This window comes from Stegostoma tigrinum, chromosome 32, assembly GCF_030684315.1.
Source record: "Stegostoma tigrinum isolate sSteTig4 chromosome 32, sSteTig4.hap1, whole genome shotgun sequence".
Taxonomy (NCBI): domain Eukaryota; kingdom Metazoa; phylum Chordata; class Chondrichthyes; order Orectolobiformes; family Stegostomatidae; genus Stegostoma; species Stegostoma tigrinum.
In genome coordinates this window covers 21,180,526-21,207,624 of record NC_081385.1, presented here as the reverse complement: position 1 = coordinate 21,207,624, position 27,099 = coordinate 21,180,526, and the positions used below count along the sequence as shown (strand labels likewise).

The window sequence follows — 27,099 nt, the reverse complement described above, 5'->3', positions numbered from 1 at the left end:
TTCAAATATAAATTTCCTTCTGCATCTTATCGCTTTTCTCAATTATTCTTTTCATGTCCCTGAGCCTTCCCTGTATTTCCATAACATTAGCTTTCAGGTTAAATTATTTTATTCTTTATTTGGAATAGAGGAACTTAAGATATGGGAGCAGAAGCAGGGTTGCGCAGCCTCCTAAGCTTTGCAAGTATATAGGTTACAGCTGATATTCTGCATCTAATTCACCTTCTACTTATACCAATTAATTCTACTAGTGTCCAAAGGCTTATCAATCTCAAAGTTAACACAATCATGTAATGAAAATCCACATCTCATTGTGGTGCAGAATTCCAAAGATCTGCAATCTCTCAAGAGAAGAAATATATGCTCTTCCCTGTTCTAAATGGCTGATGCCTTACAGTGGGCATATAAGTCTTAGTCTGTGAAACAGTCCCTTAGTACCCACCAGTCAAAGCTATTCTAACTTTAAATAGATATTCAACGACTACAGCTCCATTCCCAAACTGCAGTCCACATTTATGGGATTTGGTACATTATTAGGGGTATATTAAATTCAAAGGCCTGGCAATAAAGACAGTCTTCAGTTCTAAGGAAGGGTCACCAGACTTGAAACGTTATCTGTGATTTCTCTTCACAGATGCTGCCAGCCCTGCTGAGCTTTTCCAGCAACTCCTGTTAGTGTTCTGACAACCCTAGTTCAAATGCTGCCACGGCAAATTGTTGAATTTGAATTCAATAAAACAAAAATCTGGAATTAGAGCGTCCAATGAGCATGACCATGAATCCATTGTCAATAATCGGAAGAACAATTTCCTTCAGGCTTTCCTACATGTGACTCTAGACCAATTGGACATTTAGGGATGGGCAAAAATGCTGGTAATATCCATTTTTAATTACTTTTGCTCGATATTTGGGACTATCTGATGTTTAAAAATGTCAAAAGTGACATGATTTGCAGCAGTTATTTTTAGCAGTCTGCATTCAAATGCTGGAATCTGTAATTAAATCAACAATATTGGAGATCACTGCAGAACAGACAGCATCTTTGGAGAAACAGCAAGATTAGATTAGATTCCCTACAGTGTGGAAATAGGCCCTTCAGCCCAACAAGTCCACAGTGCCCCTTGAAGCATCCCACCCGGACCCATCTCCTTATAACCCCCACACCCCTGAACACTACGGGCAATTTAGCATGGCCAATCCACCTAGCCTACACATCTTTGGACTGTGGAAGGAAACTGGTGCAAACCCAGGCAGACAGGGGGAGAATGTGCAAACTCCACACAGACAGTTGCCTGAGGCTTGAATTGAACCTGGGTCTCTGGTGCTGTGAGGCTGCAGTGCTAACCACTAAGCCACCATGCCACAAGCTAATGCTTTGAATCATGGTGACTTTCTAGATTCAAAACATTAGCTTGCTGTCTCTCCACAGGCACTGTCTGACCTCTTGGGATTTCCAGTATTTGTTGTTTTCAATCCTTAGTTATTGATTGGATCAGTTAAGTCAGTGTAGGTTTTTGTACAACTTGGCAAAAATTGCATTCAAAGCCTCAGAATAGAAGCTTATTTAAATAAAAATAGAAAACTCTGGAAATCCTTGGAAGGTCTGTCAGCATCCATGGGCAGAGGAACAGCATCATAATCAGTGACCTTCCAACGGTACAGAATTTATGAAACCTTGCCAAAATTCACCAGATCAAAACAATATGACACAGTGACATTCACAACAAAAATTAATACTAAATAGGATGATAGAATGCTGGCTTTTTCCTTAAAAGAAGCAGGAGGATGTGTATTTTTTTTCATAACTAATGGATAACAAATCAAATGCACCAGAAAATGTGACTTTAAAAACAGTAAATTTTCGAGAATGTGATTTTGCTGCCAGGTCATTAATTATAGAGTCATGCTTTGCAATCTTTAATTAAAGGAACAATATCATCTCTTGATCATACAATTTATGTCTTTAGTTTAAAAATTAATAAACAACAGAGTTTGATGATTGCTAATGAGTGCACTGCTGCTTCAGGAGCGAGATTTCAAAATGCCAGATCTTCATGTATCTAGGATCTAATTTGAGGGGTGTTTGAAAGTAATTATGATGACTGTGGAGTTAGGAAAAATTACTGGTGTATGTGAAATCATAGATATCTTCAAGTACAATTTGAATACTTCTGATAAACAAAATACATGTTGTAATGTCAGTTAGATGATGATATTAGCTTGCCTTGTGGGTAATAGGCAATCCTGTGTTAAGCTTAGATTTCACATTGTACTGGTTGTGTTGTTTGGATCCTCTGCTTGATTTCATCATAAATTCGCAGCGAAGGATATACATTTGCATGTGCATTTAAGTCGCCACATCCATGGATACATGTTAGATTTTGATTATGACTATGCAGTGTAGTGCAGGAATTAGCTTAAGTAGCAATTTAAAAAAAACCCACAGAAGATATTAAAATTATAGGAAATTGCAGAATAGAAAAGAAAATATTGTTAAGTTGGTAAAATCTATGAGGAGTATTCAAGGCTTTGAGCAAGGAAGCAATTAAACTTTACGGAAACAGAAACATTGAATGTGTAAAAGCTGTTTTTTAAACGTTTTCCCCTGTGATCTCATTTTGAGGCTTCAAAATTGTTCGAAGTCTTTGGACCAGAAGGACGCAGCAAGTGGGGACACAAAAAATATTTCTGTGATCAAGGACAGGAGAACTCCAAATCTTCAGCTTCTGACCTGAGCTGACCTTTGGAAGCGATGTGTTAAAGGGTATACTCACAGTGCCAGGAATATATGTGCATAGGGAGTTAACGGTCAGAAGAGTTAGACATTTTGGATTGAGGAATATTGGGGCTAATAACACAAAACTCATCCAATAGGGGCATTTGTTCATCGCTTGGCTTATGTGCAGTGTGGAAGCACCTGTAACGCTGAGGTTCTGCATATTAAATGTGTGTTAAACTCATTAAGAATAAACTCTAAAAGTAAATGAATAAGATAATGCTGCAATAATGTGAATTCAGAAACTAAAAAACTACATAGATACTCAGTGTCCAGCTAAAATGGATGCTGGAGAGTAGGGGTTTTGTAGACCAATCCTGTGGATTTTTACTCCACCAGGTCTTTCCGCGCAACAGAAAGAGATGAAGTTGGAATTTTCCAACCTCCTGTGCAACTGAGTCAGTTTCTTCAAGGACAGATGCTTCTGTTTCTTTTGCTATGAATGGCTCTTAAGGCTTTCTATTGTGTAATGGTTACTGACCCTTTCGTGACACCAAAAGCCTGGATCTGAAAATGAGATACAATGAGGCATGTACAGCTATGAAGTTACTTGACGGAGCAGGCCATTGGGGTACTGCAACAAACAGCAGAAATTTACAGGGTTGGCAGGGGAAGGTTAAAGTCAATGGCAAACTGACAGATGAAGAAGCAGCTTGCACTGGAGCCACAGAGCTAATTGGCAGGCCTAATTCAGCGAAGTGTGACTTGTGTTCCTCCATAGCAGGAAATCCCATTCAGATTGGCCAGCAGCTCTGACATTCCCAACAATGCTGGATCTGAGTAGTGGATGCTGATGGAATTGCAGGCTGTCCCATAAAGAAGTGCCATTGGATACCAGATAGAAATGAGTCAGGCTTGGAGAGGGGAGCGAGGATGCATGTGAGGGGAGTGAAGGAATGGACTGTAATGGCCATGCGGTCCAGGAAGAATGGGAGTTTCTGGGGAAGTGTGTATGTAGCTGAGTGATGAATGGGTGATGAACAAAGTGCACCCTCCAAAGGTTGTGCACCATTTTCCTTCCTGCCATTTTAAAAGCTTTGTAAAAAGAGGCTGTCCATTTCCACATACCTTTGTACTCCAACAAGCTCAGCTCATCCTTAATTATTTGCTTATTTGTGGTGGGCGGGCTGCTGATCTTAGCACCTATCTATCCTCCCATATTTTGTGCAATGTTCCCTCTATGCTGCCCCTAGGCTCCTACATGCCAATTGGTGAGCAGACGCATTGACATCCAGTTTTGGAAGTTGATTCTATGCTGAACCTTTTTATTTATTTTTAGTAAGTGAGTGGAAATCGAAGAGTTGCTCAGAGAGAAGAAACGGTATAACTGGTACAAGAAGCATACTGATTCATGTATGTCAAAATGGATCATTGCCTACATTTCTAACTATTTCTGAGATTTTCCTATTTTTTCCCACTGGGTGAGCTCAAGGTGGATGGGAAGGTCATGGGTCAGCCACTTGACCTAATTTACATACTGACTCAGCAAAATACATCTGCCGGGGTAAGTGACAGTCTTGGATTTCTTAAAACATCAGGAAGAGTTTTTTGGTTCAGCCAGAATAAATTGTCTTCATTGCAAATGAGCATTAATCAAGAAACTTTGTGAAGCAAAGCCAGCTTCAGCCAGTGGGAAGGTAGGTACCAAATAAGTGTCAAGTGAAATGTGTAGAACTTCTGTTCCCTCACAAGGAATCCTAAAACAGACTGCAATAAGCAAATAATATAGAGAGTTCCTGTCATTTAATGTCCAGGTAGCCTGAATGTGTAGCCAAAATTCTGCCCGTCTCATTTTGAGAATGAATAGTAGCATCATAGACTTCTTTCTCCCAGAATTACTTGAGGTAGAGATTATTGCATCTTGTGTGGGAAAGCTGATTAGATATTTATGAAGCAATGGCAAACACAGCACCATAGTGAATGTATGGGAAAATCCTACCCATTGCAAATAATTTATATGAAATTTAGTGTAGTTTTGCGTTTGGACCCATGCTGGCTCATTCTTGGGCTGAATGCTAAGCTCATTTTCTGAGCAAAAGGGAAAACCAAATATAGCACACAGCTACCAAATTTCAATCAAAATGAGGTTTGTGAGAAAATGAAAGAACAAGTTATCATTGACTTGTTGAGTGAAATGGGATAAGCTTTGGGCTGCTTTTAATTCTCATTGTACACAACAGTAGTCGGAAAATCCAAGCCCGAAGTCACCAAAGGCTCCTGAAATATTCATTCGTAGGGGTATCCTACCTGTCAATTGGCTGACAGGAGCAATGGGGAGGAGGCTTCAAGAGGGCTGAGTGGAGATGGGGCGGCTGTAAGGGCTGTGGGTATTTGAGAGGGTGATAGAGGTCTGTGGGGAGGAGTGGGCCTCAAAGGAGGTGAAGAGAGATAGGAAAGTCTACTGTTGGCCTGTGGGGGACAGAGACACTGGGGAGAGGGATGTGGGAGGGTGAGGAAGGTCGCAAAACAGATGAAATAGGAGGCTGTATGAGAAAAATGGATAGGGAGTGGGAAGCTGTGAGGAAGAGAGAACAGCGTAAAACATGTTAACAAAGGACCACTTGGATAGCCTAGAACTAGAAACCTTGATATTGCAAAGGAAATGAATTATTTGCAAATAAATGTGGAATCTCTCAGTTAAAGTTACGTTTATGTGCAGGGATGCTATATGAGAAAGTGCAGTGGATGCTACAGCAAAGAACACTGTTAACTGCTAAATTTAAATGTGCCTTTTACATCGTAAATGATGCAAGAAGTGTTGTACCTGTCAGTTTAGAATATTTTAGTTTTGTGAATATAGAATGGAAATGCATTAAGCACACAGCTACCAAATTTCAATCAAAATGAGGTTTGTGAGAAAATGAAAGAACAAGTTATCATTGAATTCTTGAGTGAAATGGGATAAGCTTTGGGCTGCTTTTAATTCTCATTGTACACAACAGTAGTCGGAAAATCCAACCCTGAAGTCACCAAAGGCTCCTGTCTCACCAGTCGGGAAGCTGTGTCCAAGGCCATGAATTTGTGTGTGAAGAAGTGTTTGCCAGTTATTTTGAAAAACACTTCTGTTATTAACTTACGTTGGCTGGCTTATGCCAATCTGAACAATTTTGTGCTGGAAATCAATGCTTTCTTTGTGTGTTATGTCATTAAAATTAAAGGAGGGTTGGTGATAAAATAAAATATTGATTAATTCTTCTAATCCCACCCCACTGAGAGTCCAAATAACCCATGTGTCAACACAATTACAAAAGGTAATGTTGCTATATGACTGCAACTTCTTTAAAGGAGTTTGTGCAAATGTAGCCCCGAGGAACTAAAAGGTAGACACTGAAAACCAACAAATACACCTTAAGAGGAACCCTAAAAAATAACAACTGTGGCCTGGTTTCTTTCTCAAAAAAAAAGACAAATATACTGGGTTTGCTTCTACATTAATGACCAGATCTTGTGAGGCTGGCTTCCAGGGCTGTAATATCAGCCCTACCGTAATAACCAACAAGCAGCACACCAAAACATTCAGATTTATCCAATGTTTAAAAGATATTCAGAGCCATGAGAATGTGGCATCTTTAAAGCTATTGCATATAAAACTCTAATACTAGTGAGAAACAGAGTTGTTAAGATACAGAAATCTTTTTGAATAAGTGATTTATGTCGTGCCTTCAAGAAAATCAATTTAAATTTCATTTTTATCCTTCAATCCCGTCTAATAAAACAATTCAATTTTTAAAAATCACATCCAGTTAGTTAAGGGGAAATTCAAAATTCAATATGATTTATGATGGTAAAATCTGTTTGTTAAAGATTGCTTGATGTCATTTTTTAAGCCTTTCTGTCCTTTCTCCCGTATATCTGAATAGAAAGTTTTTGGCATGTTACAGTTAATGGGACAAGTCTGCTCCCCTAAGAACATCAGTGCATGCATTATCATTTGCCATTGTCAGCTCCTGCACAATGACGAATATCTGCTTCTGTTCCATACTGCAGTTCACTTCTTTACAGCTGGGAATAACTTCAACCTTTCAGTAGTAGTTCTAAGTGGCTGAGAAAGATCACGTGGCTATACCAATCTCTCGCACCTTTGTCTTGTTCAAGCTTAGTGCTTATGTGATCTTGTTTTTACAATTACTCTTGATGTAGGAGGATGTCAAATGAATAGCCACCTTTAAATTAAACATTTCTATTTCAGCCAAACAACGAGGTCAATGGTCCCATTTGATAACTTCGACATCATGAGCTTGATTTTTAATTCAGAGTCCAGAACCTGATGTCTAGGCTCTGGGTCCTGACCCCCATACATTCGCAGGTCAGCCAATTGGATTGAAGGTGAGCTTGATGTACAGGTAATGGCGTTGAGTATACCCAGACCTGACTCCTAAGTGTGATTTCCAAATGCAGACAGCAGCCATAATTGGGCCTGCTGCTGTTCTGCAAGAGGTGGCATGAGATCAAGTCTAGCACAATTGTATTGCAGAGAAATTGCATATGACCAAAAAAAGACCTCTCCCACACAACGACCTTTGTTGCCAAAGCATTTTCTTTGCCACAAATGTGGCTTCGTGCCTTCGTACATGGCAGAGGACAGCTGTGTATTAACATGCACCAGGCGGTTTAGGTTTGCTGTGCTTTGATTTCTTTGTAAATCAGGATGATGCATGACTAACGGAGCTATTGTCTGATCATGTTTCTAGGCATCTGCTGTCCTTGTTCTTCTAGGGGTAGACTGTGTGGTTTTGATTGGCACTGAAAACAATTTTTTGTCAAGTTGCTGTGTTACGTCTTGTAGATGATACATTCGGCAGGCTCTGTGCACCAACAATGGATGGAGTGAATGCTTATTGTGCTGGCTAAGATGCTAAACAATTGGACTGCTTTCTTATGAATGTGGAGATTCTAGACAGTGTTGTGGGAGTTTAACTCTTCCAGTTAACAGGAGGAGATTCCATCACACTCCTCACATGTGCTTTGTAGATGGTGGACTAGCTTTGTTAGGGATAAAGAGGCAAATTACTCTACAGAATACATGTGTACAATCTGCTCTCAAAGCCACAGAACTTAATGTGCTATTATATTTAAATTTCTGATTAACGATAATACTCAGGATGTTGAAGGTGGCCAACTGAATGATGACCTGAATGTCAAGGGAAAATGGTTAGACTCTCTCTCTTCCTGGAGATGGTCTATACTCCCTGAAACCTGTGTGCAAAGAATGTTATTTGTGACTTATCAGTCCAAGTCTAAAAGAGTGTCTCAGTTTCGCTGCATGTTGCATTGATTGCTTCAATGCCTAAGCAGTTGTGAATGTTATTCAACACAGCAATCAGAACTGAAGTGTTTGTTACCCAATAATCACAAACATCTAACATTGTGCTACGTTTGGATCAGGCCAGTGGGGAATTTTCTATCTGATTTCCATTGACTTCAAACTTTTAAGTATTTTTTTGATATCAAACTTTGTAGCATGGATATTTGAGCAATGCTACTTTATCCAAATGTTATGTTGCCGCAGCCATCGTTGCAGGTTGGCTGCTCCCCTGAACCAGCATTAGGCCAAAGCCAGCATTAAGATCCAACGGTTGCAAATGACTGCCAGACTACTCAGACCTCTTGGCATCATAGTAGCCCACAAACCTACCAACACACTAAAACAGCAGCTAATGAACTTAAAAGACCCTATACAGACAACAAGCAAAATGAACATCATTTACAAAATATCTTGCAAGAACTGTGACAAACACTACATTGGGCAAATAGGCAGACAGCCAGCCACCAGGATACACGAACTTCAACTAGCCACAAAAAGACATGACCCACTATCACTAGTATCCTTACATACAGATGAGGAAGGACACCACTTTGATTGGGACAACACATCCATCCTAGGACAAGCCAAACAGACACACGCACCAGAATTCCTAGAAGCATGGCATTCCATCCGGAACTCCAACAAACACATTGATTTGGAGCTCATCTACCATCCACTGAGAAAAAGAACAGGAAATGGCATCACCAATGCAGGAAATGACATCACCAACCCAAGGAAACCTAAACAGATAAATAGAAAGCGGGACATAACACCAGCGCTTCGTCGGAGGCTCACTGATGATGTTACCTAGAATGGTGACAAAACATCTGGGAACAAACCTTCAAGCTCAGTGAACCAGCTTACATCTGGAACAAAATAAAGACCCACTCTCTTGTGGACCGAGAGGAGGAGAGTGCTGTCTTGGAGGTGAAAGGAGGACGTCGGGTTGGCTGTGCACCCTTGCGACCAGTGGATCTAATGCTGGCTTCGGCCTAACGCTGGTTCAGGGGAGCAGCCAACCTGCAACGGTGGCTGCGGCAAGTGCTCGTGCCCCAGGTCAGGGGGTCCGGAACACCATCCGTGTTTCCGTAAAGAAGGTGGATGAAGGTGCACCTGTGGACTGCACCTTCTTCGTGAAGAGGGTCCTGTTGGACTGTTGTGGGTTCGCTGTTGCGGATATTTACTGCCTGCAGGATTTCCCCGGAGGAGGTTTTTACGTTGTGACCTTCAGGAGTGCCAAGCTTTGCGAGCGCTTCCTGGAGGTTTTCATGGAGAAAGAAGGTGAGGGCCCCCTCTCTGTATTGACTGCTGTCCCGCTGTTTGTGATGCCAGCACAGAGGAGCCGTATGGTGACTGTACACATGTACAACCCGCATGTGCCAGCAGTTGATGTCCTGACCTTCCTTGGAAGGTACGTGAAAGTGGAAGGGGACTTAACTGACATCATGGACCACTTTGGCATCTGGACGAGTAAGAGGCAGGTCAAGGTGACGCTGAGGATGGGCGCAGATGGGAATGTCGTACACCCACCGTCCAGCTTCGCGATCGGCGGGAGCAAGGACTACCTGGCCTACGCAGGGCAACCTAAAGTCTGCCATGCCTGTGGTAGGTCAGGTCACGTGGCGGCCGACTGCAAAGCCACCATCTGCAGGAACTGCGGGGAGGAGGGACACCTTGCAAAGGATTGCCGACAAGAGAAACGCTGCAACCTTTGCGGGGAAGCGGGCCACCTCTATAGGGCATGCCCACGGTGGGGGACCACCTACGCCCAGGTCGCCAGCAGGGGCAATGTGGGGCCAGCCCCGCCGGAGGAGAGGAAGGCACCAGGACCCAGCAAGGACCCCACTAATATGCAGGAGGGCCAGGTCGTGCAGGAGGGCCCAGCCCCGCAGGATGGGCCCGAGACCAGCAAAGCACCCCTGCAGGCTCCGACAACCCGGAGTCGATGGAGGCGGCGACAGGCGACCCAGGGGAGTGGACAACAGTCCAGAAAGCGAGGAGGAAGGTGCGTCGACGGGCCCAGGAACCGCAACCATCAGGCAGGAAGAGGCAGCTACAGGGGGGCTATAAGAGCTCTTCTGACGAGGGGGATTTGGAGAGGGCCCGCCCAAAGCAGAAGTTAAAGATCTCGAGGGAGAAGGAAAGCAGCACCCCACTTCCAGGTGACGGGAGGTGTCCTGAGGCTCCCTCCGACACCCAGTCAAGTGCCGCTGGGGCACTGGAGGGCCCCCCGGAACTTCCAGGCGGGAAGGAGGAAACAGCGCGTCCCCAGCCTGACCCAGAGCCGGACCCTCCTGCCTCCGCACCCCTGATGGGGGAATGCCACCCGGAAGGCAGCATGGACGGTTTCCTGAGCCAGAGAGCGTCCAACAGTTAGCCCGGGCAATGGGCATGAAGGGACAGATGGAGGGGCTGGACCTTGGACTTGGGGAGGGTACTGCGGTCACTGCCCACAATGGGGGTACGAGTTGCAAGCATTAATGTGCGCAGTGTCAAGTCCACCGCAAGATGTGTATCCACGTTGGCCTATCTGACCACCGTCAAGGCGGACCTCCTGTTTCTGCAAGAGTGCGGGATACCACACCTCGGCAGGTACGGGAAATGGCCCGGCGCCTGGACCTGTGGGCCTTCGATCTGGTCAGGGGGTAACGACTGTCGCTGCTCGGGCCTGGCTATTCTGCTGTGGGGGCGCAACTTCACCATCTCTCAAGTTCAGGAGGTGGTGGTGGAGCGCCTCCTAGTGGCTGACGTCACCTACAGGAACGCTCCCCTGAGGCTGATCAATGTGTACGCCCCAGCGGTACAGAGTGAGCGGTTGGCCGTCCTGCAGTGGCTTCCACCCCTGCTGGCTACTTCCAGGCCGGTCATCCTAGGCGGAGACTTCAACTGCATCATTGATGCAGATGGAAGATCCGGCGTGAGGACAGCGGGTGGGGGGAGTCAACTGGACATCACGTCCAGATTCCTGATGGGCACGCCAAGCTGCTCGACGTCTTCAGCACCCTTGCAGACGGAGCGCAGCGGAGGTACACCTGGTCGCGGCCACACGGGTCTATCCGCTCAAGGATAGACTTCCTGTTTGTGTCACGGACGTTCTCGGTCAGCTTCACCGGCGTCGAGCCGGTGGTCTTCTCTGACCACTGCCTCCTGCTGGCCGACTTACAGGACGACCAGCCGGCCGGCAAGGGGACGTGGAAGCTCAACACGACTCTGTTGACCCCAGAGAATGTCGAGGAGCTTAAGAGGGAGTACGCCAGTTGGAGAACCGTGAAACCCCTCTTTGAGTCTCCGGGCAACTGGTGGGAGACGGTGAAGGAGAACATCAAGAGGTTCTTTGTCCTCAAGGGTGTTCGGAAGGCGAGAGAGAGGCGGGGAAAGCTGTCGCGACTCCAGAAAAGGGTGCAGAACCTGCTCCTTCTGCAGTTGATGGGGGTCAATGTCACGGAGGACCTCCACGAGGTGAGGGGCCAGCAAGCCTCGCTCTTCGCCGCGGAGGCCTCCCGGATAATCTTCCGGTCCAGGGTCCGCTCCGTGGAGCAGGACGAGACGTGCTCGCGTTTCTTCTTTCAGAAGGTGCACAAAGAGAGCTCTGTGCTTAGCCGGCTGAAGGAGGACGATGGCTCGGTGACGTCGTTTCGGCCCGACATTTTGAGGATCAGCAGATCCTTCTATGCCGGACTGTACGACACGAAGCCCATGGACAGCACGGCCTCCGAGTCGTTCCTGTCGTCTATCACGGAGGTCTTAGACGACGGCACGAGGGAGTGGCTGGACGGGCCGATATCACTGGACGAGCTGACCAGAGCCCTCAAGTCCTTGCAGAGGAATAGGACTCCCGGAAGCGACGGCTTACCGGTCGAGCTGTATTCCGCTCTGTGGGACCTGGTCGGCCAGGACCTGCTGGAGGTGTACGATAGTGTGCTTCGGGCAGGGGAAATGTGCAAGTCCATGTGGAAGGGCATCATCACCCTCATTTACAAGAGGAAGGGGGAGAGGGAAGAAATTAAGAATTGGCATCCCAGTTCATTATTGAACGTGGACTACAAAATCCTGGCCAAGGTCATAGCCAACCGGGTCAGGTCTGTCCTGGAGTCGGTGATACACCCTGACCAAACCTGTGCTGTGCCGGGCAGGAAGATCGCTGAGAGCCTTGCGCTCATCAGGGATACAATCGCCTATGTACAGGACAGGAGGGTGGACACCTGCCTCGTTAGCCTGGACCAGGAGAAGGCCTTCGACAGGGTCTCTCATGCTTACATGAGGGACGTCCTCTCCAAATTGGGGTTCGGGGAGGGCATCCGCAATTGGATCCGGCTGCTCTCCACCAACATCGTTAGCGCAGTCTCGATCAACGGGTGGGAATCAGACAGTTTTCCTGTTAGATCTGGAGTCAGGCAGGGCTGCCCGCTCCCTGCTACCTTGTTCGTGTGCTGTGTGTAGCCCTTCGCCGCATCCATCAGGAAGGACGTGAGCCTGAAGGGCGTGACTGTCCCAGGCAGCGGAGGCCTACAGGTCAAGGCCTCCCTGTACATGGACGATGTCGCCGTCTTCTGCACCGATCGTCGGTCGGTGAGTAGACTATTGGACATCTGCGGCCAATTTGAGCTGGCCTCGGGTGCCAAAGTCAATCGGGGTAAGACGGAGGTCATGTTATTCGGGAACTGGGACGACCGCTCCTTCATCCCCTTCACCGTCAGGACAGACTACCTGAAGGTGCTGGGTGTTTGGTTTGGTGGAGCTGGGGCATGCACTAAGACTTGGGAGGAGCGTATCACCAAACTGAAGCAGAAGCTGGGCAGGTGGACGCTCCGGTCCCTCTCCATCGCGGGTAAGAACCTGGTTGTCAGATGCGAGGGGCTTTTGGTACTGTTGTATGTGGTGCAGGCCTGGCCTATTCCCTGGGCCTGCGCCGCTGCAGTCACCCGGGCCATCTTCCACTTCATTTGGAGGTCAAGGATGGACCAGGTCCGCAGGGACACCATGTACAGAGACCTGGAAAATGGGGGAAAGGGCGTACCAAACGCCACACTCGCCCTGACGGCTACCTTTGTGTGCGGCTGCATCAAGCTGTGCGTAGATCCTCAGTACGCAAACACGAAATGTCACGACTTACTGAGGTTCTACCTGTCCCCGGTGTTGCGAAAGATGGGCCTGGCCTCGTTGCCGCGGAACGCTCCGAGTAGAACATAGAACATTACAGCACAGTACAGGCCCTTCGGCCCTCAATGTTGTGCCAATCTGTCATATCGATCTCACGTCCATCTAACCTACACTATTCCATGTACGTCCATATGCTTGTCCAATGATGACTTAAATGTACTTAAAGTTGGCGAATCTACTACCGTTGCAGGCAAAGCATTCCATTCCCTTACTACTGTGAGTAAAAAAAACTACCTCTGACATCTGTCCTATACCTTTCACCCCTCAATTTAAAGCTATGCCCCCTCGTGCTTGCCGTCACCATCCGAGGAAAAAGGCTCTCCCAATTCACCCTATCTAACCCTCTGATTATTTTATATGTTCTAATTAAGTCACCTCTCAACCTTCTTCTCTCTAACAAAAACATCCTCAAGTCCCTCAGCCTTTCCTTGTAAGACCTTCCCTCCATGCCAGGCAACATCCTAGTAAATCTCCTCCGCACCCTTCCCAAATCTTCCACATCCTTCTTATAATGCGGTGACCAGAACTGTACACAATACTCCAAGTGCGGCCGCACCAGAGTTTTGTACAGCTTCACCATAACCTCTTGGTTCCAGAACCCGATTCCTCTATTAAAAAAAGCTAAAACACTCTATGCGTTCTTAACAGCCCTGTCAACCTGGGTGACAACCTTCAAGGATCTGTGCACATCGACACCGAGCTCTCTCTGCTCATCCACACTACCAAAAATCCTACCATCAGCCCTGCACTTTGCCTTCCGGTTACTCCTACCAAAGTGCATCACCTCACGCTTGCCTGCATTAAACTCCATTTGCCACCTCTCAGCCCAGCTCCGCAGCTTATTTATGTCTCTCTGTAACCTACAACATCCTTCTTCACTATCCACAACTCCACCGACCTTAGTGTCGTCTGCAAATTTACTAACCCATCCTTCTACGCCCTCATCCAAGATAATAAGGTGTCAAGGGTCTAGGCCCGAAGCGTCAGCTTTTGTGCTCCTGAGATGCTGCTTGGCCTGCTGTGTTCATCCAGCTTCACACTATTATTTTGGATTCTCCAGCATCTGCAATTCCCATTATCTCTCTACGCCCTCATCCAGGTCATTTATAAAAATGACAAACAGCAGTGGAGTAGCTGGACCGTCCTGTACCACCTGTCCTTCGTGGAGAAATTTTTGAAAGGAAACACCTTTGACCACAAGGCCGACAGGCAGTGGTCAGCACGTAGTATCCTCGGGACCCTTCGGGAAAAGGAGAGGGTGGATCCCGTCGTGTGGTTCCCCACGCAGACTGCCAAAGTCGTTTGGCAGAATGCCTCATCGCCAGAACTTTCAAACAAGCACAAGGACATTGCTTGGCTGGCGGTCAGAGGGGCTCTGCCAGTGAGATCCTTTACGAATGCCCGGAATCTCTGCGCCACCGCACGCTGCCCGCGAGGTGGCTGCGGGGGGGAAACGAGACTGTTGATCACCTCCTTCTGGAGTGTGCCTATGCGCAGGAGGTCTGGAGGGGGATGCAGTGGTACTTTGAGGTTTGTCCCGAGCAGCTCCGTGACGCGGGACTCCGTGCTCTACGGGCTGTTTCCAGGGATGCACACCGAGACCAACATCAACTGCGCCTGGAGGACCATCAATGCGGTGAAAGACGCTCTTTGGTCTGCCCGCAACTTGCTGGTCTGCCAGCTGAAAGAACTGACCCTGACCGAGTGTTGCAGACTGGCGCACTCCAAGGTCCAGGACTATGTGCTGAGGGATGCGCTAAAGCTTGGGGCGGCCGCTGCCAAGGCGCGGTGGGGAAAGACCACCGTATGAAACCCCTCGTCCAGAATCGAAAAAAGAACCCTATCTGGTAACTGAGCCCAGCTGGCGCCTTCTCCAACTGGTCAGGGGGCCAACGGGGTCTGTGCAGGGTGACGACTGCCGGGGTATTTTCTTTGCTTTGTTTTTTTTTCTTCTTTTAGTTGGTGTACGTACCCCCTAGATAACCCTGAGCGGCTTGCATGACTGGGTAGGTGTGTAAATATGTTTTATTTTTTGTACATCTTACGAATAAAGTATATTTTTTCAAATAATAAAAAAAAGTGACAAAATGTCTTAAAACTAACCTTCCAGCTCAGTGACCCAGCTTACATCCAGAACAAAATTAAGACCCACTCTTTTGTGGACCGAGAAGAGGAGAGCGCGACTGTGTTGGAGGTGGAAGGAAGACATCGGGTTGGCTGTGCACCATTGCAATCTTAATGCTGGCTTCGGCCTCACGCTGGTTCAGGGGAGCAGCCAACCTGCAATGATGGCTGCGGGGAGTACTCGTGCCTCAGGTCAGGGCGTCCGGAACACCATCCGCGTTTCTGTGAAGCAAGTGGATGAAGGTGCACCTGTGGACTGCACCTTCTTCGTGAAGAGGGTCCTATTGGACTGTTGTGGGTTCGCTGCTGCGGACATTTACTGCCTGCAGGATTTCCCTGGAAGAGGTTTCGACGACGTAACTTTCAGGAGTGCCAAGCTTTGCGAGCGCTTCCTTGAGGTTTTCAAGAAGAAAGGAGGTGAGGGCCCCCTCTCCGTACTGACCGCTCTCCCGCTGTTCATGATGCCGGTGCAGAGGAGCCGTAGCGTGACTGTACACATGTACAACCCGCATGTGCCAGCAGCTGATGTCCTGACCTTCCTTGGAAGGTACGTTAAGGTGGAAAGGGACCTAACTGACATCGTGGACCCCTTCGGGATCTGGAACAGTAAGAGGCAAGTCAGGGAGATGCTGAGGATGGGCGCGGATGGGAATATCGTACATCCACCGTCCAGCTTCGCCATCGGCGGGAGCAAGGGCTACCTGGCCTACGCAGGGCAACCCAAAGTCTGCCATGCCTGTGGTAGGTCAGGTCACGTGGCGGTCGACTGCAAAGCCACCATCTGCAGGAACTGCAGGGAGGAGGGACACCTTGCAAAAGATTGCCCAAAAGAAAAAAGCTGCAACCTTTGCGGGGAAGCAGGCCACCTCTACAGGGCATGCTCGCGGTGGGGGAATGTGAGGCAAGCCCCACTCCCCACCCTGGAGGACAGGAAGTCACCAGGCCCCTGCAAAGACCCCCCCCCTAATGTGCAGGAGGGCCAGGTCGTGCAGGAGGGCCCAGCCCCGCAGGATGGGCTCGAGGCCAGCAAAGCGCCCCTGCAGGCTCTGCTCCCCCCCGACAACCCGGAGTCAATGGAGGAGGCGACAGGTGACCCAGAGGAGTGGACGGCGGTCCAGAAGGCGAGGAGGAAGGCACGCCGGCAGGCCCCGGCGCTGCAACCATCAGGCGGGAAGAGGCCGGGGGGGGGGGGAGCGATACGTGCTCTTCTGACGAGGGGGATTTGGAGGAGGCCTGCCTAAAGCAGAAGCTAAAGATCTCAAGGGAGAAGGAAAGCAGCACCCCGATTCCAGGTGACGGCAGGCGTCCTGAGGCTCCCTCTGACACACAGCCATGTGCCGCTGGGGCCCTTGAGGGCCCTCCGGAACCTTCAGGCGGGAAGGAGGAAACAGCGTGTCCCCAGCCTGACCCAGAGCTGGGCTCTCCTGCTTCCGTACCCCCGACGGGGGGATGCCACCAGGAAGGCAGCACGGACGGTTTTGTGAGCCCCGAGAGCGTCCAGCAGTTAGCCCGGGCAATGGGCATGAAGGGACAGATGGAGGGGCTGGAACTTGGACTCGGGGAGGGTACTGCGGTCACTGCCCACAATGGGGGTACGAGTTGCGAGCATTAATGTGCGCAGCGTCAAGTCCACCGCAAGACGTGTCCCCACATTGGCCTACCTGACCACCGTCAAGGCGGACCTCCTGTTTCTGCAGGAATGCGGGATACCGCACCTCAGCGGGTACGGGGAATGGTCAGGCGACTGGACCTGTGGGCCTTCGATCTGGTCGGGGGGGGGTAACGACTGTCGCTGCTCGGGCCTGGCTATCCGGCTGCGGGGGCGCAACTTCACCATCTCTCAAGTTCAGGAGGTGGTCGGGGGGGAGCCTCCTAGTGGCTGATGTCACCTACAGGAACGCTCCCCTGAGGCTGATCAATGTGTACGCCCCAGCGGTACAGAGTGAGCGGTTGGCCGCCCTGCAGCGGCTTCCACCCCTGCTGGCTACATCCAGGCCGGTCATCCTAGGCGGAGACTTCAGCTGTATCATCAATGCAGATGGAAGATCCAGTGTGGGGACAGCGGGTGGGGGGAGTCAACTGGACGTCACGTCCAGATTCCTAATGGGCATGGTGAAGGACGCCAAGCTGCTCGACGTCTTCAGCACCCCTGCAGACGGAGCCGAGCAGAGATACACCTGGTCGCGGCCAGACGGGTCTATCCGCTCAAGGATAGACTTCCTGTTTGTGTCACTGGTGTTCTTGGTCAGGTCCACCGGAGTCAAGCCGGTGTTCTTCTCTGACCACTGCCTCCTGCTGGCCGACTGTAACTTACTGGACAACCAGCAGGCCGGCAAGGGAACGTGGAAGCTCACACGACTCTGTTGACCCCAGAGAACATCGAAGAGCTTAAGAGGGAGTACGCCGGTTGGAGAACCGTGAAACCCCTCTGAGTTTTCGGGCGACTGGTGGGAGACAGTGAAGGAGAACATCAAGAGGTTCTTTGTCGTCAAGGGTGTTTGGAAGGCAAGAGAGAGGCGGGGAAAGCTGTTGTGACTCCAGAAAAGGATGCAGAACCTGCTCCTTCTGCAGTCGATGGGGGTCGATGTTACGGAGGATCTCCGCGAGGTGAGGGGTCAGCAAGCCTCGCTCTTCGCCACGGAGGCCTCCAGGATAATCTTCTGGTCCAGGGTCCACTCCGTGGAGCAGGATGAGACGTGCTCGCATTTCTTCTTTCAGAAGGTGCACAAAGAGACCTCTGTGCTTAGCCGGCTGAAGGAGGACAATGGTTTGGTGACGTCGTCTCGGCCCGACATTTTGAGGATCAGCAGATCCGTCTACGCTGGACTATACGACGCAAAGCCCACGGACAGCACGACCTCCGAGTCGTTCCTGTCATCTATCATGGAGGTCGTAGACGATGGCACGAGGGAGTAGCTGGACCAGCCGATATCACTGGACGAGCTGACCGGAGCCCTCAAGTCCTTTGAGAGGAATAAGACTCCCGGGAGCGACAGCTTACCGGTCGAGCTGTATTCCACTCTGTGGGACCTGGTTGGCCAGGGCCTGCTGGAGGTGTACGACAGTGCACTTCGGGCAGGGGAAATGTGCAAGTCCATGTGGAAGGGCATCATCACCCTCATTTACAAGAGGAAGGGGGAGAGGGAAGAAATTAAGAATTGGCATCCCAGTTCATTATTGAACGTGGACTACAAAATCCTGGCCAAGGTCATAGCCAACCGGGTCAGGTCTGTCCTGGAGTCGGTGATTCACCCTGACCAAACCTGTGCTGTGCCGGGCAGGAAGATCACTGAGAGCCTCGCGCTCATCAGGGATACGATCGCCTACGTGCAGGACAGGAGGGTGGACGCCTGCTTCGTCAGCCTGGACCAGGAGAAGGCCTTCGACAGGGTCTCTCATGCTACATGAAGGACGTCCTCTCCAAATTGGGGTTCGGGGAGGGCATCCGCAGTTGGATCTGGCTGCTCTACACCAACATCGCTAGCGCAGTCTCGATCAACATGTGGGAATCGGACAGTTTTCCTGTTAGATCTGGAGTCAGGCAGGACTGCCCGCTCTCTCCTGCCTTGTTCGTGTGCTGTGTGGAGCCCTTTGCCGCATCCATCAGGAAGGACGTGAGCCTGAAGGGCATGACTATCCCAGGCAGCGGAGGCCTGTAGGTCAAGACCTCCCTGTACATGGACGATGTCGCCGTCTTCTGCACCGATCGTCGGTCGGTGAGTAGACTATTGGACATCTGCAGCCAGTTTGAACTGGCCTCGGATGCCAAAGTCAATAGGGGTAAGAGCGAGGCCATGTTCTTGGGGAACTGGGACGCCCGCTCCTTCATCCCCTTCACCGTCAGGACAGACTACCTGAAGGTGCTGGGTGTTTGGTTTGGTGGAGCTGGGGCGTGCACTAAGACTTGGGAGGAGCATATCACCAAACTGAAGGAGAAGCTGGGCAGGTGGACGCTCCGGTCCCCCTCCATCGCGGTTCAGAACCCGGTTGTCAGGTGTGAGGGGCTTTCGGTACTGTTGTATGTGGCGCAGGCCTGGCCTATTCCCTGGACCTGCGCTGCTGCGGTCACCCGGGCCATCTTCCACTTCATTTGGGTGTCGAGGAAGGACCGGGTCCGCAGGGACGCTATGTACAAAGACCTGGAAAACGGGGGAAAGGGCGTACCGAACGCCACCCTCACCCTCATGGCTACCTTTGTGTGTGGCTGCATCAAGCTGTGCATAGATCCTCAGTATGCAAACACGAAATGTCACTACTTACTGAGGTTCTACCTGTCCCCGGTGTTGCGAAGGATGGGCCTGGCCTCGTTGCCGCGGAACGCTCCAAGTAGTTGGACCGTCCCGTACCACCTGTCCTTCGTGCAGAAATTTTTGAAGGGAAACACAAGGCCATGAGGCAGTGGTTAGCACGTCGTATCCTCGAGACCCTTCAGGAAAAGGAGAGGGTGGATCCCGTTGTGTGGTTCCCCACGCAGACTGCCAAAGTCCTTTGGCAGAATGCCTCATCGCCAGAACTTTCAAACAAGCACAAGGACATTGCTTGGCTGGCGGTGAGAGGGGGTCTGCCAGTGAGATCCTTGATGCATGCCCGGAATCTCTGTGCCACCGCACACTGCACTCCAGGCGGCTGCAGGGGGGACGAGACTGTCGATCACCTCCTCCTGGAGTGTGCCTATGCGCAGGAGGTCTGGAGGGGGATGCAGTGGTATTTGTCGAGGTTCGTCCCAAGCAGCTCCATGACACGGGACTCCGTGCTCTACGGGCTGTTTCCCGGGACGCACACCAAGACCAACATCAACTGCGCCTGGAGGACCATCAATGCGGTGAAAGACACTCTTTGGTCTGCCCACAACTTGCTGGTCTGCCAGCTGAAAGAACTGACCCTGACTGAGTGTTGCAGACTGGCGCACTCCAAGGTCCAGGACTATGTGCTGAGGGAAGTGCTAAAGCTTGGGGCAGCTGCCGCCATGGCGCGGTGGAGAAAGACCACTGTATGAAACCCCTCGTCCAGAATAGAAAAAAGGGCCCTATCTGGTAACTGGGTCCAGCTGGCACCTTCCCCAACTGGTCAGGGGGCTAACGGAGACTGTGCGGGGTGACGACTGCCAGGGTATTTTCTTTGCTTTGTTTTTTCTTCTTCTTTGTTTTGCATTTTTCCTTTAGTTGGTGCATGTACCCCCTGGGTAACCCGGAGTGGCTTGCATGACTGGGTAGGTGTATAAATGTTTCATTTTTTGTATATTCTATGAATAAAATATATTTTTTGAAATAAAAAAAAGTGACAAAACATCTGCAAACGAACCTTCCAGCTCAGCGAGCAAACTCACATCCAGAACCTCAACCTGAGCTACAAATCTTCTCAAAACTCGATAGTAAAACTCTATTGAATCTTTCAGTTTTACATAATCTATATCTACAGGGGCTATCATAAATGTCATCTCATCAGTTACAAACACCCCACTGGGGGCAAAAGCCCACAACATGGCAGCAGAACAATGGCGCTCTTTGCAGTTATATCATATTTTAAACATAAAACTGAACTGATCAGTCGTCGTGTTCCTTTTAATAGCTTACCGTGTACTTCCGAGAGCTCTCCAGCAATACTTTCTCCCGCAGCCAGCTAACAACAGGTTTCGGGTTTCCAAATGCTGTGCACGTGAGGGTGATGCTACTTCCTTCCTTGGCTTCCACATAGGGTGAAGGAGTTTCCGTGAACGTAGGGGGAGCTAAGCAAAAAAAAACATAAATTCACTTGAAATAGTTTCAATGTTCAGAACCAGAGCCTTTGGATGCTTACAAATACCAGTGTGTAATCTTTCATCGACTGTATCAGTTTATATGTCGGAGTCCATAGAGCGATCATAAGCCCTTCAGTAATATCAATTTTATTTCTACTCTGGTACAACCGATTTCTAATGAGGGGCACAAGGTGAGACCTTAAATCCAAAAGTTCAGTCAAAAATAGAGGGGAAAGAGCTCACAATGATAGACCTGTCTGAGAATAATATAGGAAATGATTGTCTTAGGTACGTAATGGGAATGATAGGAGCAACAACCTGGAGTCAATCTCAATATATTTATCTAATTGAATATTGAACACACATTTTCAATTACAAGGCTTTGGTGGAGCTAATTACATTGACTGTTGAACGCTGATGCAGATGTGATGCTAAAGTCATACTGTCACCTAGCAATCTGTACTGAGAATATAAAAATGTAGCTAATCACTATAATCTAATACCACGTTGAGATAAATATGTACAATCATATCAAGTCCCTTAAATAGACAGTGCCACAATAACACTTGCTTTCATTTTTTTCACGTACAGACAATATACATGATGCGAGAATGCTGTAATGGTTGGAGAGTCAAATTTAACACAGTTCACTTGAACAAAGTTTCTCTCATTCCTCTCAAGCTATAGTTGTAAATAGATACTAAATCACAAAAAATCCATGAGTAAGAGAGTACTGGATATTCCAGTATGTCATTTATATTGAGCCAATCATTTTCCCTATTCCTAAGCACCTTCTTCTCAGGCAATCATTTGGCATCAAGGATGATTTGCTTCCACTCTGGTGCAATGAGCGCTGAGATGGCCAGTAAATCCAAAATATCGATTCTGTAGTGCTTAAAGCGTTGGGTAGATCAATTGTTTTGGATGACATTCTTGAAGCATTTCTGCTAGCCTTCTGGGAGTCTCCTGTTGTGACCTTTACAAACTGAATTAAGCTCCATATTCAAATACATGAATTTGGTGCCTTGATTGTTTCAGTTTGGGATTGTCTCCCACGTTCCTATCCAACTGATAATGATTGTCAACCAAAGCAAATATATCAACAACAGGCTCAACTATGTAGAACTATGTGGAAAGCAAGCTTATTCTTCACAAGAGACATCAAAGACAGAGATGGGCACTCTGATGTATTACATTATTAAACTGGAATTGGTCAGAAACGGTCACTGCCATTGAAGGCTAAGTAAAGTTAAATTGATTATTGTAAAAGGTAGGATGATTCTTAATGGAACTTGACACAACATAATTCATCATGACCACTACATTAATTCAATTGTGATTTCTTCTCATCAACAATGAGGGTCTTTCCACAGTAACATTAACAGTTGTTATATTTCGCGACTAAGATTTAGTTCTGGTGAGTTTGAGTTTCTGGTGAGATGATCAGGTGAAGTATATTTTTATTCATATGCATTTGTTTCCAGATCCCTCCATAGCCTGGCCTCTTTTCACCTGTAAAAACTTCTCCAACCTTACAAGTTTTCAAAACACCTGATCTCCTCTAATTCTGGTCTTTTGAATATTCCTGATTTTAATTGACTGCCATGCCTTCAACGACTACCATGTCTTCAGCTGCCTAGACCTGAAACTCCAGAATTAATTCCACAAACCTCTCATCTTATTTTCCTCCTTTAAAGAGACTCATTAAAGTACACCTCTGTGACCAAGTTATGAATCAAGTGCCTGAACATTTACTTAGAATCATGGAACCATACAATTTCTACCTGTGCAGAAAGGGGTCTTTCGTGCCATCAAGTCTGCAACAAACCTCCAGATAGCATCCCACCCCAGACCCAGCTCTCTAAGCTTACATCTACCACTGCCAATCCACCTAACTGGCACCCAACTTGGACCGTGGAGCACCTGGAGGAAACCTACACAGACATGGGGAGAACGTGCAAACTCCACACAGACAGACAGTCACACAAGGTGTGTGGTTTGACCTCATATTGTATGAATGCCTCTGTGAAGTGCTTTGCACATTTTATTTGATTAAGTGTGCTATATAAATAGGAGTTCTGTTTAAGTATAGTCTACAATGACACTGAATCACACTCTCGAGTTGTTCTCAGGTGAATTCTAGGATGTCTATGCAATAAATGGTTGATATCTTTCTTCAGCAGCCTTATAAATTTCTCACTAATCTGGCCTGTACTGAACACTTCTCTGTTGATTGTTACACTTCCCTCAATGCTTAAAAAAATTGCACAGCTAACAAGCTGCAATAATAAATTCACTCTCAACTTCATGAAATCTCTTTGGCAGACTTTACTGAATCTTCCTGGTCTGTCCTTCGGCAACTAGGTTAGCAGCATCTGACCTTAAGCTGGAATGTAGAGAACTTTGCTTCAACTGACTTATTCAAAGGCCAAACATTCCCTTTCTAGACTACCACTCCAGTAAACAAAATGTCTTAGGTGCAACTGTCAGGCTACATGAGCTTCCGCAAAATAGCCGACTATCAGTAGGGCTCTCAGTCATAAACCTGTCAAGTTCCTTGTTCTTATGAGGCAATTTGCTACAGAGGCATGATTCTTTGTTCAGTTCACACAAACTGCTGTTTTATATTACAAACACCAGTTTTGTCAAAAAAAAACAATAATTCTTATAGAATCCTTGCAGTGTGGAAGCAGTCCATTTGGACCATTGAGTCCACACCAACTCTCCAAACAGCAAACCACTCAGACCTACCATCCCCACCCCATCCTCACATTTCCGGTGGCTAATTCACTAAGCCTGCACATCCCTGGACACTATGGGCAATTTAACATGACCAATCCGCCTAATGTGCCCATCTTTGGATGATGGGAGGAAACTGGATCACCCAAAGGAAACCCACGCAGACACAGGAAGCATTTGTAAGCTCCATATGTGAGTCGGCAGTGCTAACCACTGAGCCACTGTGCTGTTCCTGGAGATAAGGGAGATCAGGGAAATAATTGGAATATAGAACTTAGCTCTTCATCAAATACAATATTAGCCTTGAGACGACCATCATTATTTCTATTTGCATAGATTATTGCAGTTATATTTAACTAAACTTATTTTTCCTTTTCACACCTCTTGGACATATTTCAAAACACTTGACTTGGAGGCAGTAGGATTGCAGATGCTGGAAGCCAGAATCAATAGATGAGAAGCTGGGAAAACACAGCAGGTCACACAGCATCCAAGATGCAGGAAAGCCAACATTTTGAGCTGAAACCCAACGAATCTTGAGAAAGGGGTTTGGCCCAAAACTTTGACTTTCGTGCTCCTCGGATATTCAAACCACTTGACGTCTGTACTGTAAATTGACTATTGTATAAAAAAGGACATTCATCTTATACACAGCAATATCACTACAATTTACATTGTAGTTTACATTGTGCCTTCAATGTTGTAAAATGTTGCAAGGCACCCCAGGTAAGACTTATCGAACAGATTTTGTTGATGCAAAAGAATACTCTTAGTCAAAGACTAAGACATAGGTTTGAGACAATATCTTAAAGGTGAGCAAAGAACTCAGGACTAAGGCAGGTGAAGTCAAGACCAGCAAAGGTGGATCACGTATTTACTGAAAGGCCAGAACTGGAGCACGGCAGAGATTTTAGAAGGATTTGGGCTGGAGGAACTTGCACAGGGAGGGAGGGTGAAGCTAAGAAGGGACTTAAAAACAAGAATGAGAATTTAACATCGGGATGCTTCGTGACCATCAGCCACTGTAGGTCAGCAAGCACAAGAGTGATGTTTGATCAGAATTTGATGGGAGTTAGGATACAGGCAGCAGAATTTTAGGTCAGCTCAAATTTGTCCAAGGTGCAAAGTGGGAAGATGACTTGAAAGGTTTAAAATTGACAAATCTTCAGATGACGAAGGCCTGGAAGAGGGCTCTAGTAACAATTGCTGAGACAAAAGATGATTATAAGAAGGCAGACAAAGACAGTCTTGATGATGGAAAGGATGTGAGCTTGAAAGCTTAGCTGAGGGTGAAACAGTAATGAGGCAAAGTGATCACAAACAAATTTAGCAAAACATTGCTGTTTTGTTGTCACTCTGTTGTGTCTCAAGCAGTCCCTATGTGAATTTCTGGCATTTGCTATTTCTCTTTGACACATTTAATTTGCAGTTCAGATTTATTCTAATCATATACTTTTTGGATTCTAATTAATCTGAAATCTGTTTCAACTTTTGAGATCTTGTTCTTACATCTGTCTGTGGAAATATCTCCTTCATTTCATTCCAAGCTATATTATTATTTTGGTAACCAAAGGAAAGTCAAAACCAATGCTGAATTTTGTATGTTCCATCTTCAAATCAGAAAGTTAATTGGATCTTGATATTAGTTAGCACACGCTTATTACAATCAAATATAATACATCAGTTGCCTAATTTAGTTAAAATAAATGGGCCAATCCTGATAATAATATCAAAGCAATTTCATATGAATCATTAAAGTTTTGTACATACTTAGCTGCATAATGTAAATTTTAAAAAGATTGATGTTGCATGGGGAGAATATCTGCGGTAGTAATGTTCCCATTTGTTTTCTAATCTCAAATTTACAATTTCTAATTTTAACAGCAAGTGGTTGGAAAATTATGAACAACCGTTCCAGTCAATGTAAATAATGCTTTTCTCAAATCCATTGCAAGTAAAAAGGAACAGAAATTAAACTTGCGCGTAGAAGTTCACACATTGTAACTAATTCTTGAACATAACTGTTCTACAGGAAATAGTTGGCATTTTTGTCATAGTGTCTGAAGTTGTAATAATTAATTAGCAACAATACCTGTTCTTCTCCTCTAACTAAAATTCAATTTCTCAACGCTATAATGAAATAAAACGTCATGGTTTAAATCTCCTAGATATTGATATTTGCATTGCTAACATTGTTCTCTCAGAACATGAAAAGTAAAAGGCTGTACTTTTCTCCCATCAGAACAGTAATTTGTGGTTCAATTTATAACATTAGTCTTAAATTACAGAAGTCCTTACACTGTTTATTAACAAATGCAGTTAAGTATTTGATTTGAACTACTTCCACTGGAAAGAGTCTATTAAAGGAAATCCCCATTAACAATTAGAAATTTGAGAGGGTGTTGAGCCTGCAAAGGATCATGGGATGCCTTGTGCCATTCTGGACAGAAATCGAGGCAAAATTTTCAGTCATTTCAGCTTAGATGGAGAATCATAGAATCCCTACAGTGCGGAAAGGGGCCCCTCAGCCCATCAAGTCTGCAGTGATCCTCTGTGGATCGCCCTATCTTGATCCAGAACCCCCACTCCATCCCCATAACCCCACATTCACCATGGTTAATCCACCTAGCCTGCACATCTTTGGACTGTGGAGCACCTGATGGAAATCCACACCAAGAATGTAAATTGCCCATGGGAATCTTTTGGAATGCCCATTGCAGCAGACTCAGAAGGAATTGCCTGGGAAATTGAATTTTCTGCCAGTGAAGTCCTTTACATTTGGAACCTTCCAAAAGTCACTATTTAAATTGGAGACTTTGGATAGTTCTCATGAAATTCAAGTAAAATGGTTACTCAGGAAAATTTGGATGATTCAATACTTAGACTTACTAATGAGTAACTATTAATTTAGATTCCGTGCCTTCCCTCACCTCTCCTTACTTCATACTATCTCCCTCCCGGATCACTTACACATATAGGACACCGTCAAATTCACTTGGCCAAATCTGCAACCGAACTGGCTTTTTCAATCAAGTGGTGTAAATACAATTCCCAGGTGTGGCTAATTAACGAACAAATTGTTAATGTAAACTACAAAACTACACAGTTGTTCAATAAGTTTACTGGGTACGCGTGGAATGTTTCAAATTGCATAGCTTTGCATTGATAGAGCCCATCTGGTGTAAGAAAATATTACATTTCTTTGGTTCTCTCAGTCAATGGAACTTGCACCAAGCTTTCAGAAAGTTGATTTTTGTG

General features: G+C 47.0%; 1 protein-coding gene across 6 annotated transcripts in view; it reads right to left on the bottom strand.

Annotated features, from left to right (window-relative positions):
* Positions 1-27,099, bottom strand: part of igsf9bb (immunoglobulin superfamily, member 9Bb) — a 635,068-nt gene that overhangs the window by 229,510 nt on the left and 378,459 nt on the right. For all 6 annotated transcript variants that reach the window (XR_007250530.2, XR_007250531.2, XM_048562092.2 and 3 more), the window contains exon 4: positions 20,939-21,090. Coding sequence is in view for 4 of the 6 variants with exons in the window: in XM_048562092.2 (XP_048418049.1) it covers positions 20,939-21,090 (152 nt within the window). In the remaining 2 variants the exon portion in view is untranslated. The remainder of the gene's footprint in view (positions 1-20,938; positions 21,091-27,099) is intronic.